This window comes from Opisthocomus hoazin, chromosome 8 (assembly GCF_030867145.1).
Source record: "Opisthocomus hoazin isolate bOpiHoa1 chromosome 8, bOpiHoa1.hap1, whole genome shotgun sequence".
NCBI lineage: Eukaryota > Metazoa > Chordata > Aves > Opisthocomiformes > Opisthocomidae > Opisthocomus > Opisthocomus hoazin.
Genome location: NC_134421.1, coordinates 9,610,296 through 9,623,503, shown reverse-complemented (window position 1 = coordinate 9,623,503; position 13,208 = coordinate 9,610,296). Strand labels below are relative to the sequence as shown.

Genomic DNA, 13,208 nt, shown 5'->3' with positions numbered 1-13,208 from the left:
ACCTGGCCTTGAACACCTCCAGGGAGGGGGCAGCCACAGCTTCTCTAGGCAACCTGTGCCAGCGCCTCACCACTCTCATAGTGAAGAATTTTTTCCTTACATCTAATCTAAATCTACCTTCATTCAGTTTAAAGCCATCACCCCTTATCCTATCACTACATGCCCTTGTAAAAGTCCCTCTCCAGCTCTCTTGTAGGCCCCCTTCAGGTACTGGAAGGCTGTCGTAATGTCTCCCCAGAGCCTTCTCTTCTCCAGGCTGAACAGCCCCAACTCTCTCAGCCCTTCTTCACAGGAGAGGTGCTCCAGCCCTCTGATCATCTTCGTGGCCCTCCTCTGGACCCAGTCCAACGGGTCCACGTCCTTCTTATGCTGGGGGCTGCAGAGCTGAACACAGTACTCCAGCTGGGTTCTCACAGAGCGGAGTAGAGGGGGAGAATCATTGCCCTTGCCTGCTGGTATAGTATCAAATCCAGATTAGAGAAGAATGAGGGAGAAATTGCAATAACACAGTAGGAAAAGAAAAAAAAAGGAATACAGCTATATAAGCATATTAGGGCAATATCCAAACAAGGATGCTGGCCCCTAAACCCTGCTTCAATTCAGAAGACAAACAGCTAACCACAGAGGTACCTACACTCAACTGGCACCTCACCACTTGACTTGAAAATTCCAAACGCACCATCTATTCTGCCCACCCTGCACACCCAGCCAAGTGTGCCCCACTTCCCCGGCATCTAAGCCAGAAGGCAAGAACAGCTGCCATACTTTCAAAGTACCAGGCTTTAAAAAATAGTTCTGAAGGGAGAAGTGATTTCATTTTTCCAAGTGAGACAGCCGCAGTGCTTATTCAGGTTGTGGGAGTTCAAGCCCACACATCTCAAGGGAATGTTCACAGCCAGGTTACTTTTTATGTCAAGATACTCTTTTATCTCCCCGACTTGTGGCCTCTTACTCTGTAGAGAAGGCTCCAAGAACTGTGGGCCCAGAACAGAATGTAACATGACCCAAACATAATCTTCTGGTTAGAGCACTCAGACATCGACAAGATTATCTTGAGTTCTGGTCCCTGGCTCCTGACATTAGTGAATAAATACATACAGTGAGCATGTATTACACCACAACCTTTTGCAGGTCTTAAGATATACTGACACTTTTTCTTAGTCTTCTGATTTAATAGTCCTTCCTACAGGAACGTAAGAGTCTGTCCCCTCACTATGAATGCACCTGTTTTTTCTTTTAAAGAAAAACAAAAAAAAAACCACCAAAAAAAAGGCAGAGCTGTCCATTTCTCTAAATATTTCAGGAACTGGTGAGGACCCTAAATTTGCCCAAAACCTGCCTCATATCTGCCAGACTTTTTGCAGTGCAAGTACCAATAGTTGTTGCTTTTCTGGTTTGAAAGTGACAGTAATGTTTTGCTTTTCTTTACGACCTCCACTAACACAATCTCAAAGCATCAAAAAGGTTTTTGTTTAATAATTAGCAAAAAGTAGTAAATACTTCACATAAGGACAATGCTTTACCGTGAGTGTTTCCTAGATAAAGATTCAGAGGTCAATGATCTGAAAAGAGACTTTGAGTTCAGTAAGTCACTGAATGCGAAGTATTAAGCCTTTTTCTTACAATTCAATTACAGAAGAAAAGTTTACCGGTTTGTTTGTATTACACAGCACTAGCTATGAAACTAAGTAAAAATACTAAGAAAAAATAATCAAGCTATTTGAAGAGTGACAATTCCTCAACCTTACAATATAATTTGTAGTACATCAATTTAAATACAGCCAGAGTCAGTGTTCTTTAAAACGACAGTTCTTACGTAGCAATTCAGACCACAGAGTTACGTAAGACAACCTCAAACTGTGTATTTCTCTTCAGGAAATGCAAGAATTAAGACTGGACTTGATGCAGCTGATTCAGGTTAGATTCCATTCAGAGAAAGCTAGAGAAAGCTACATTTTAAATTTAAATTTGTGTTGATCGTCACTTCTTCTCTTCTGCACACTATAAAGCAGTTTCCATCAAATCAAAAACTCAACCATGCATCTGCATCAGCAAGCCTACTGGCTGCACTAGAACATGGATCTTCCACACTTCAGAGTGATTGGTCATTGCAGCGGATATTGTAGCACAGAAGCTTTTTTCACTCACAAATTAACGCTCAAATTTAAAACTCCAGACTCTTGCAGTACAAGCTAGTATTCCCCAAGTATTCTTTGTTCTATTATCCATCTCCTTCTGCATTGTCTTTACTTTCCTGTCCTCTCTCCATCCAGCTTTTCAACTAGAAGACTATCTCTTCTTCACTATGCTGTTTACTGCCTTTGTAGATAGCCCACGAGAACAGAAAAATCTCCTAATCTCACCAGAAAAACCAAAAGTCCCATTCAGTTACGGGTTTCTCTGTATCTGGTACAGAGGTCTGAAAAGGACGTATCTGCTTTACTGCCAACCTCTTAGCATATAGCCAGTATGTTTCCAACAACGATCATTTACAGATTTACAGTTTTTCTTCCAAACATATACGAGGGTATACATGATGCTGGCAAGCATATTACGGGATAGAGAAGATATCCTAACAAAAACCTTCTTCCAAAGATTCACGGTGCACAAACTTCATAGAAAGCTGATGAATTTCTCAGAGGCTCAGAGCAAGGCATACATTCATGCTGGAAAGAGACCTGTCCAGCTTTCTCAGGTGGGCATTACAAGAAACACCATTTTACTATACTGTGTTAACCCACAGTCCAGTTAATAGAATACGTTTACCTTCTACTTCTGTCCTCAAATTCCCCATTAGCTGTACAAAAAAATACAACAGAAAAAGAGACTGTTCAAAACATTTACTAACATGATGTGTTAGAAAAAATGTATTATATTTTACTAGTATTGCCCTGGGATGGTGTGGAAAACTACAGATACTTTCATGTTTCCAGCTGCTGTATGGTCCACAGGCAACTCCCTGGGAATTTTCCATGTAGTTTGCACTGGGAACTGACATCACACACTGCAGGGATGCGTTCACTTCCATGCTCAGCACACATGTGCCAAGAGCAGTATGGAACGCATTGCAATTCACTCTCTAATTACATGATGCAAACGTACCAGTGCTGGTTTCATGTAAGTTTAGTTCAGACAAACAGGATCTTTGCTCAAAATCTTTTCACTGATCATCCGACCATATCTAAAGGCTAACGCTCAATTTTCCAATGTTTTACGACTTTTCCATTATTTTGTCTCATTTCTTTACACGCCTCCCCACATCATGCTGTTTAAGACTGTGTGTAGCATCAAAGAAAAAAGATAACTAGATCCAGTGCTACCCTATGAAAGACAATGATTCAGCCAATTAAGGTGGAGACATCCGTTGACATTAACATGCTGGGGGGAAAGAAAAAAGTCACAAGAGCACTAATGTGCAATAAACAAACAGGATTTTAGAGATATCTCGGATCTGTTCCTTAATGTAAGGAAACCATTTCTGGGAAAAGACCACTCGTATGTGAGGCACCTCCCATTAACAGGTCAAGCACTGGCACCAACAGTGATCCCTTCCTTTCACCAACACATAAGATTTTGATCCCTCTTATAGTAATAAGTCTATTCAGTATCCAGTACCAGAACTAGCTAGGAGTAAAAAGTTTCATCCTTAGTGGAGGGTTTGCGGTTTTTTCATTAGCCAATGAAGTTATTTCCACACTCAAATAAGGACCAAGAAACAGAATGCACAGGATGTTCTCATTTGGCAATGCTAGCCAAGACACCAATTCCAAAAATCAAAACAAAATTAGAGTTTTCCCTTATTGGTAAAATACAAAAGCCAAGACGAAACATCTGCAGAAGCACTTAAGCGTTACATCTTCGCTTCAGAAAATTCTGATCTACTTAAACAATACTACTAACTTTAGTTCATACCTAAATCCTTCTTACTGGAGTTTCATGACACTTTAAGCACAAGCCAGCTGACCATGCTGGAAGCGTAAGTCAGAGCCAAGGCATTTGCTTTCACTCAGTTAAACACCACACTTTTCAGCAAGGATGCTGGTCCAGTCACGCAATACTACAGCTGCCCTGTTCATTCTCAGCAAGAATCAGAACAGCATTCTGAACTACTTCTCCCATATTCATCACATCAGAGCAGCACATTTTACTGCAGCATAAAGACATTCAAAGTGATGCCCCCAGAGGTCCCGGCAATGCACATAGGAGGGCACAGCATCAGAGGCAGCAAGTTGCTGCTCACCTTTGCATCACATTGATGTGTCCTCCAGGCAGACAAATGCTGTAGTCAAAACTTAACTTGAGATTCAGGAGACTACATGCATACACCATTTTTTGTTAACATGCTTTTCACCCTATTTCACACAAGCAATAGAGCACAGAGAAACGTAATAGAGCGCAGAGAAACACCTGCGACGGGGCGTTTGGGCTTGAGGCTGTGGCATGTCAACACAGCACACCATCATGAAACAAAAAGGGAAACCACTATCCTGAGAGGTACACTGGCAACATTTGCCCAGGCACAACGTCACATTTGCATGGCTATGTTGCTTTTGGTACTGTTCCTAGGCTGCTCCATACAGCGCTCTGGAGCTCACAGATCTGCCCTCAGTACCCCTGAAAGCCATACATTAAGCTGCAGCGCCTTATTTCATTTCCACTTGATCTCAACACTGAGTTTTGCAAGTCAACATGCGGTGTTGTACAGCATGATGTAAGTCCTTTAGTAAAAAGGTTTTTAAAAAATATTTTTGTTATTGAAACAAAACTAAAAATCTGCACCTTGGGCAAGCCAACTAGAACTTTTACAAGTACTGTTAGGTAATAAGGCATAACAATTTCCCTGGTTGCTCTTCATTTATCCGATTTTGTCTTTGTTTATTGGTCCTCAAACATCAGTATCCCAAAAGCAAAATGTCAGTCTGTTCTGTCATTCTTACCACTTATCAGCCAGTATTTTCTGAACAGATCAATTCTATATCCTCAATATCAAAGACTTCCATTTCTCAGAAACTCACCTTTCCTTGCACTCATTTTCACGAACAGTGCTTTAAGAGCCTTTAAGTGAATAAAGCATTAATGTAAATGGAACAAACACAATTAAATTTATGAAATTAATTTCCCAGGCTAGCTGCATTGTCAGCTGACAGTTTCAAATGAAAATAAATAGACTTCATACCACAATATGTTAAAAATTTAGAACAGTCATCCTCACTCCAGTTGGCTTTTAAGACAGAATGATGTGGGAGGGTTTTTTAAAAAAAAAGCTTTCTTGCTTTTGTGGCAAACATCAGCATTCATGCCTGCCTGAGCAACAACAAACACAATATTTTAAAAAAGACCGACCAGTTTTAAAGTCTACTTTAGTTAATGCTGAAGTAATGGAGAAAACAGTATTAAATATTAATTCCATTCAAAAGCAGAATTGACCCGAGGAAATGTAACTAGCCACATAAATCCACATTACCACCATATAGCAGACATCCCAAGACTATTCATACTCCATAGATTTTGTTCGTTTTGTGTATTCATGAGCTGTTACATTAGAAAGGACTGACAAAAGAAAAATAGCTTAGCTATTTCAAAAGCTGTGTATTTCACCAAAATCTCTCCTATGTTGCTAATAAAGCAATAGCAATGCTGTTAATTGAATCTTCATACTTCAGCCACGACTCAAATGTAAAACTTGAGGATTTTTCTTTTTTTAAGCATTCATGCTGTACCTATGAAAGTCTTTACTGATTACTCAGAGTTGTTTGAGTTGATGTACGGAAAGAACAAATATTTACATGAAGAGTATGAGTACATCTTCAACTTGTGCAAACCATCATCTGAACAGAATGGAGACATGGTACCACATGATCTTTCAAAGGATGATACAGAAAGTGCACAGAAAACTACACTGAGCATAAAAAAAAAATCTAATGAATATGAAAACTGTCCACAAAAAAAAAAAAAGCTAGAAACCACAAATGAAGAATGAAAACAAAATTAATGTGATTTTGCCCACTGGCATTTAACAGAGTGATACTCCACTGTAAGTCTTAATTCATTTTATTGCCATTGTGTTGCCATAAGAGAGCTCAGCACTATAAACAAATCAAGATAAGTTTAAAATAAAAGTAATATATTTCACGCTCTGCACTGTGGCAGCTAGCAGATCCATACAGAAATTAAGTGTATCAAGCAGCAGCCCCACTCCCAAACTTCTCTTACCTCTGCAGTTTGTAGATACAGCAGTCACAAAACAGAGCCTTCTCAAAACATTTTAATTCTTCAGTCAAATCAAGCATGCATTAAATATAACAAAAGGAAAGGAAGATACTGAAGTGCTATGTAAGCATCAAATGACATTTTGGAGTATAAAATCACCATAAATTAACCAGCTAATAAAAAATTCACTATTAGCCAGTTAAATTACACATAAAGACTTACAGTGCCTCTGTCTGCACAGTCAAGAAAGGCTGAAAAAATGACAATGATACCAAAAATATTGATATAGATCAACTATAACATTACAAAAAAAAGGTAGCATTCAAATCACTAATTCTGAACCTTTGTATCTTTTAACTAACATTGAACAGGCAACAACTAATTTGTACTTCAGAAATTATAACTATTAGCATTTAACAATTGTTTAGGAACTCACAAGAATCTTGTTGCAATTCTAATTTAAAAAGCTGAATTATGTATCCCTCAGTTCTCTTACAGATCGTTATGGGACAATACTTTTTTTTCTTGTCCTAGTTATTATGTTCGAATGCATGTTCTAAAACATCTACTAGGTTTTATTCCAGAACATCAAACGAAAAGATTTACCAAATTACAGTTCTAAAGGAAAGAAGTGTTAACTTTCAAAGCATATATACTTCAAATACAGCCAGTTTTTCAAGAAAACTGTAAAGGGAAAAACTTGTACATCTAATTCTACATGTTATTACAGAGTTTCAAAAAAATGAAGACATTTGAATACTTACTACTTCACAGTGCTTATTATGGTAGAATACATCTACTTTAATATATATTAATAAGTCTTCCCACTTCACAGATGGGAACCGAGAGGGAAAAAATGGCTTGCTCACATGAAGAGTATAAAAAGATTGGAAACAGACACCCAATTATACAAGTCCCAGTCTGTCATCCTTACTATTATTAGTGTCTTCTCAGTTAAACCAAAACTGTTTCAGCTTTTGTACTGTTAGAAGAGCTGAAATCACTTAATCTTTTGGCAGAGGACATACAGCTCATTGGACTTAAGCTGAGGCTTCCATCTTACCTCTGAGGAAACAAGGCTAAACCAAAGAAAAGTAAGGTTAACAAACACATAAACTTTCCCTTGAGGTCTAATACACTTCCCTAACATACACCCAGTTGCCACAGGAAGAGTTTAAGGCTTATACATTATAAAAGCCAGAAAGCCAGCTCAAGAGCCTCTGGTGCCAGACCAAAGCTCCAGTGACCAGACAAATATGTGTTAATTCAGCTTAGGCCCCCAAACATTTATAATTACAAGGCCTTAATTTTCTGTAAACAGAATGTATGCACCCAAAGGCACTTGTAACAGTCTCTCTTTGCAGTCTCTATGTTTCTTGACATAAGCCTCACCATACCTTGTTCGCTAAGTCCCTTTAAGACAGACACAGGAGCTCCACTGTCCCTGCAGACAGATGATGCTCTGGGGTTGCAACGTTCCCACTGCAGTGGAAATGCCTTGCTGGTCATGGTCGCCACTGGACAAGCCAATGGGTCCAGGCCGAGGCCATCGGATTCAAAATGGAATCACATATGGTGACCGAGACACAAAAACCAGGTTCCACAAAACTGGCTGAGCTGTTGATCCCAAAGCGGGCAGTCAGGAAGAAAAATGGGCAACGCCTGCCTTTCCCACCCACTATCACCTCTTCCAGCAACACAGTCCTCACCAGTGTTTTGCAACAGTCTGGGACTCATCCTGGCCCTTGATGAGCCTGCTCAGCTCAGTAACCCAACAAAGAGCTAACCCAGCAAAAGAATGGGTTTTGTCAGTTTTCTGAGCAGAGCTGACTTACCAAACAATCCGACAAGCACTGAACCAGCAAAAGAGAAATTGTAGTAGCATGCAGCCAGGAGCGAGACAGCCTCTTTCAGCAGTAAAGAGTTGGTGAAGCCCATCATGCAGAACCTCATGCTTAAAGCTCCAAAACAAAGAACCAATTCAGGAAAAGTACTCACTATAGCACGTACATTTCCTTCTTTTCTTCAGGGGAAAGCCTGCCTCCAGAGTACAAACCAGTGCAGTAAGAGGGACCTGTACCATGCAACCTAAACACTGCAAGATGAAACCTTGATTTTTGAAATCGAGATCAGATTAAGTCGTAGTTGAGAAATTTTATGTTTCTTCAGAGACCAAATGAAGACATGATCAAATCTGTACAATATCAGAAAAACTACGTTCTACATGAACTTAGCTCAGACATGATTTTGGGGCTGATTTTTTTTTTCCATTTGACACAAAAGCCTCAAGGCATATGCAATTTAAATAACCATCCTCAAAAGGTACATCAACCACCTTTCTTTTCAGACTATGTTATTAAATGTTTTTTAACAATGAAAAGCTGTAAAAAAGCATCAATTGCTTAATGGCGAGATTATATATACCATCAATGAACCGCTCTAGGAAAGGGGAAAATAAGATAATTCCTGAGAGCAAGAGCTAGCAATTTAAAAACAATTCCATATAACCAATTTGATTTTGTTTTGCAACAGGATTACGTACATACGTACATTATGTACATCAGTGCTGTATTTTCCTCTAACCTGCTCAAATGAAACGCTGAGTTCTGTAAACACTAAAAAAATTATACAAGAAGAAGGATTTATGGCTTCTAAATTTAAGTTTCATTTACACAAAACACCAAAGAATTGAGCTAAGCAAAGCTGGATGGGTTGTTTTCCTTCTCTCCTCTCCTTGAGGAAGAGACACAATTATGAAATTTTCGGCAAAATTACCAATTTCGAAAAAAAAAAAGCAGATGCTTTCCCTTCCTATTCCCCACTGCTGTGGCTTTAAAGAATAAAATATTTCCTTTGTTTAAAAAAATCTGTTCTTAATGTAAAAAAAAAAAAACATTAAAAATGTTACAGGCATCTTAAGAGACAGAGACTGTTACTGTAATTGGCATTCACTCAGCTGACAGCTTCTTGCCCTGCTTGTCATTGAGACACGCTAGAAGCTCACTGTATGTTTGCTGACAACCAAAACATCCGGTGGAAAAGTGCTGCACAGAAAACTTCCTATGGACACTTTTAATTGTCAGTTTCGCCGCCTGACATCTCCATGCACCTTTACAATCGGTACAGTACCAGTGCAGCTTCACACAGCAAACAGCCTTAAAGAGCCAACTCCACAAACATTTACTCCTGAAGCATTACAAACATTACGTTGTACAGACAAAACTGAATTATATGCTTAACCATAAGTTTGTTTCAACCTGTCTGAAATCTAGTTTACAAGAGTAAGGGACATCTATGCAATCCACATAAATCTAGTCGAGTACAGGTATCATGGACAGAAAAAAGGACAAAAAATTCAAAGGTGACAACAGGATTTCTGTAAATTACACACACACACTCCAAGAACAGAGCTGACTGCAAGATGGGCTAAAAAAGGATATTCTGTGCATGAGGTTACATTAATCACAGTAAAAAACACAACCAAGACAAGACAACAGTATGTAGTTAACCGCGTACCTGAGGCAAAGCATCAAAAACACAGCCAGAAGTATCGTGCTATGATGCACATCATTTGAAGATGCAGACAAGAACTTAAACAGTTGTCAAGAGCTACTGAACAGATCCAAGAAAAAGTTGTACGCTGAGAGCAGCATAAAGGAGTGTTTCTGCTGCGTTCTAGGTAGAGTATATTCTAGACAAGCCAGGAAGGGGGAAGCAGCTTAATGTGATGTTTTCATTTAAAGAAGACAGCGGGGAAAAAGACAGAAATTGTCTAAAATACAAATGGATTTGCCCATCTGAAAGATCTGACAGTTTGTCACTTCTCTGTCTCTGTAGTCTCCCCGCTCCTGCGAGCCATTCAAGAAAGTGATGAAGCCTGAAACACCACACAGACACACACATTACGCTCTTTTGTTCAGCGAGAGGTAATCACACAAGATTGTGGCTGGACGTTAGGCCCACTTGTAGAGTAAACCCAGAATGTAAGTTCACAACCTTGTAAAGGCGTATCAAAATATTTGCTTTTACACAGATATTTGCCCAAAGCAATAAAATGCATATTTAACAATAGCAATATATCAATAATATACTGATAGTAAGCCAAAGTACAGTCTTTTGAAGACAGATAGTGCAAGAATACCCAGAAAAAAATCCCATAAAGTTTAAAGGGACTAGTGCCAATCTGTCAGAACAGACTTTGTACTGCCTCCAGCATACTGCTAAGGCACTCTCTTGACTAGACATAAGAAGGCAGCAAAGAGTCCATAATCCAATAATACGTGCTACATATCATGCTAGCACACCACAGCCTTAAGTACACACAGGGTTTATATGTTTCTTAATATAAAGGCACATCAATCCCATTCCACACGGGGGGAGCAAGAAAGCATGAAACTAAGAAGTTCACCAAAAACTTCAAGATTTGAGAGTGCACACTTTCCTTCACAAGCTATCTAACAGTCTTCAGATATTCTCACAGCAAGGGGAATGGCACTGCCAGAGCAGACCACAGCTGGGAGAGGACAACGGTCTCCCTTAGCCACAAGACGGGGTGAGCACGCAGCTAAATCCCAGAGCAACACGGCTGTCGCCAGCTCCTGCCGGCTTGCTTACTTTCCACGCTTAGGTTTTCAGACTACCAGAGCACTCCAGTGCTAGCATAGTTCTTCTCCAGGTGCACGGCAGAGCTCAAACACAGGAACTGCTGTGGATCTTCATGCAGATCAGGATTTGAGAAAGCTACTGAGTGGTTTGTCTCACCTTTGTATCAGACAGCCAATACTTTCTCCCTCGTAACAATTTCAGAAATTGCCTCACTTGTACCCTAGTAATAGTAGTGTACAAGACTAGCATTTAAGTTAAGCCCGCACGCAAGCTGAGCAATTGCTACGACAGACTGAAAGAGCAACACACAAATGTGGAAAAATACTTGCAAGAGAACATTTAACCATACAAACACCTTCAGACAACGTCTGCACCTTTACTACAGTGACCAAGTTCTGATGAACTCCCATTAAGCTACTTTGAGCCAGAAAAGCTGCCGCGCACCCAGCTTCGGACAACAGCACTGGCAAGAGCAGCAGCAGCCTAGCTAAAAGTATTAACGAGGGGGTGTTTTTAAAGGTGCGACAGCTCTGCTTCGCCAGTTTTTACAGCTCACAAAGCCCTTTTCAGAGTTTCTGCTACACCGCGGTTCGAGCCGGGGGAAACCCGCACACAAAGAGCGCGTCAACCCCGCGTATTTACAGTCCGACCTCTGAAACACCGAAAGCCGCCCTTTCATCCTTAAAACGTGGCGAGAATACACCCACGCGCAACCACCGCTGTTAAGCAACACCCAGACGCGCAACCTACTTTCAGGCAGCGCTTTTTCATTCTGCCGCCGAGAGGAAGAAAGAATAAACGAATAAACAAATAAAAAAGCAACAACAACAACACCTCCCCCCCCGCCATCGTTTCTCCGCGGCGAGGGCAGCGGACGAAAGGCAAGCCGCCCTTGCCCGGCCCTCCGGCTTTGTTCCGCGGCCGGCGAGGTGCGGGGCCCCGGGGCGGTCACCGCTTTTCGGGGCGGCTTCGGGGGCGGGGGGCGAGCGGACGCGGGGCCCGGGCCGAGCCGTGCCGGGCCCAGCCGGGCCGTGCCGGCAGAGGGCGAGGCGCCGTCTCGCCGGGAGCCTGTTTTTGTTACACGGGGCGGGGGGGGGGGGTATTTAAACGTCCCGCTGTCAATCACCGGGCACTTCCTACCCCGCACGCCGGGGCTCCCCACGCAACGGGGGCGGCAGCTCGCAGCCCCGCAGCCCCGGTCCGAGCCGCTTCAGCCGCGGGGCCCCCAACTTGCTCCTTTGTTTAACTGCCCGTGAATCCCCACCGCCGCCTCCTCCTCCTCCTCCTCCTCCTGCCGCTCGCAGCCGGGAAGCTGCCGCCGCGCCTTTATTATTCGCAACGCTCGGCTCGCAGAACACAGGCGAGTCGGTGGCGGCCGCCCGGGACCGGGCTTGAAATGTCAAAGCGGCAAGAGGAGCGCGGCGACCGACACCCCCCCCCCCCCCCCGCCTTCCGCCGCTCGCCCACCCCAAACACAGCGCACGGCCACCCGGGAGCCCGGCCCGGGAGCGGGGACACGGACACGACGCCTCCCAAACGCCGGCTAAACTTCAGGCGGCCGGGGAGCCCCGCATCTGTTGCTCTCTCACAACCGGCCTCCCCCCGCCCGGCCGCTTCGGCCGGCCCGGCCGCCCCCCTCGCAAGCGCGGAGCCATGCGCGCAGGGACGGCAGCCCCCGGCCGCTGCCACCGCCGCGGGGGGGAGCCGGAGCGGGCGGGAGCCCGTTCCCCCCCCCCGCGCAGCCATTGTCCCCCCGGCCGTTACCGGGCGGGGTAGGGTGACTGCCGCCGCCGGTGCCCGGTGCGCGGCCGGCCCGGCGCTCCCCCCCCGCCGCCCCGCGCGGCTCCCGGCTCCCACCTGCCGTGGAACCAGTCCTTGCAGATGTCACATTCGATCATGAAGCGGCTGACGTCGTAAGGCTCCCGGCAGACGCAGTACACGGGGGTGGCGGCGGCCGCCGCCGCCGCTCCAGCCATCTTTAAAGAACTCCCTGACTGAGGCGCCCGCCCGCTCCCCCCCCCCTCCCCCCTCCCTCCGCCGCGGCCGCCGGCACCAATAACAACAGCGCGCGTGCCGGCCCCACACGCCGCGCGCGCCCCGGCCGCCGCCGGCAGGCAGAGCACGGGCTCGGGCGGCGCGGGAGCGAGCGGACAACAAGCGCGCGGGGGCGCGCGCACGTGCGTCACCCAGCCCCCGCGGAGGCGGGAGGAGGGGGAGAACCGCCCCTCCCCGCCCGCCTTCCCCTCCCTCCCTCGGCCGCACGGCGACCGTCCCGACCGCGCCTGCGCGCCGTCCCGCCCCGCCCCGCCCGGAGTGGCTGGAACGGAGAGTGCGCGGGGAGGGGGTGGGAGGGGGGAGCGGGCTCCTATTGGGCGAGGGGTGGGGAGCGCACG

General features: G+C 44.3%; 1 protein-coding gene across 1 annotated transcript in view; it reads right to left on the bottom strand.

The window, feature by feature from the left end:
* Positions 1–12,791, bottom strand: part of KDM7A (lysine demethylase 7A) — an 80,024-nt gene extending 67,233 nt beyond the window's left edge. Inside the window, exon 1 of the mRNA XM_075428135.1 lies at positions 12,673–12,791. Coding sequence (XP_075284250.1) covers positions 12,673–12,791 — 119 coding nt within the window. The remainder of the gene's footprint in view (positions 1–12,672) is intronic.
* Positions 12,792–13,208: the final 417 nt, after the last annotated feature.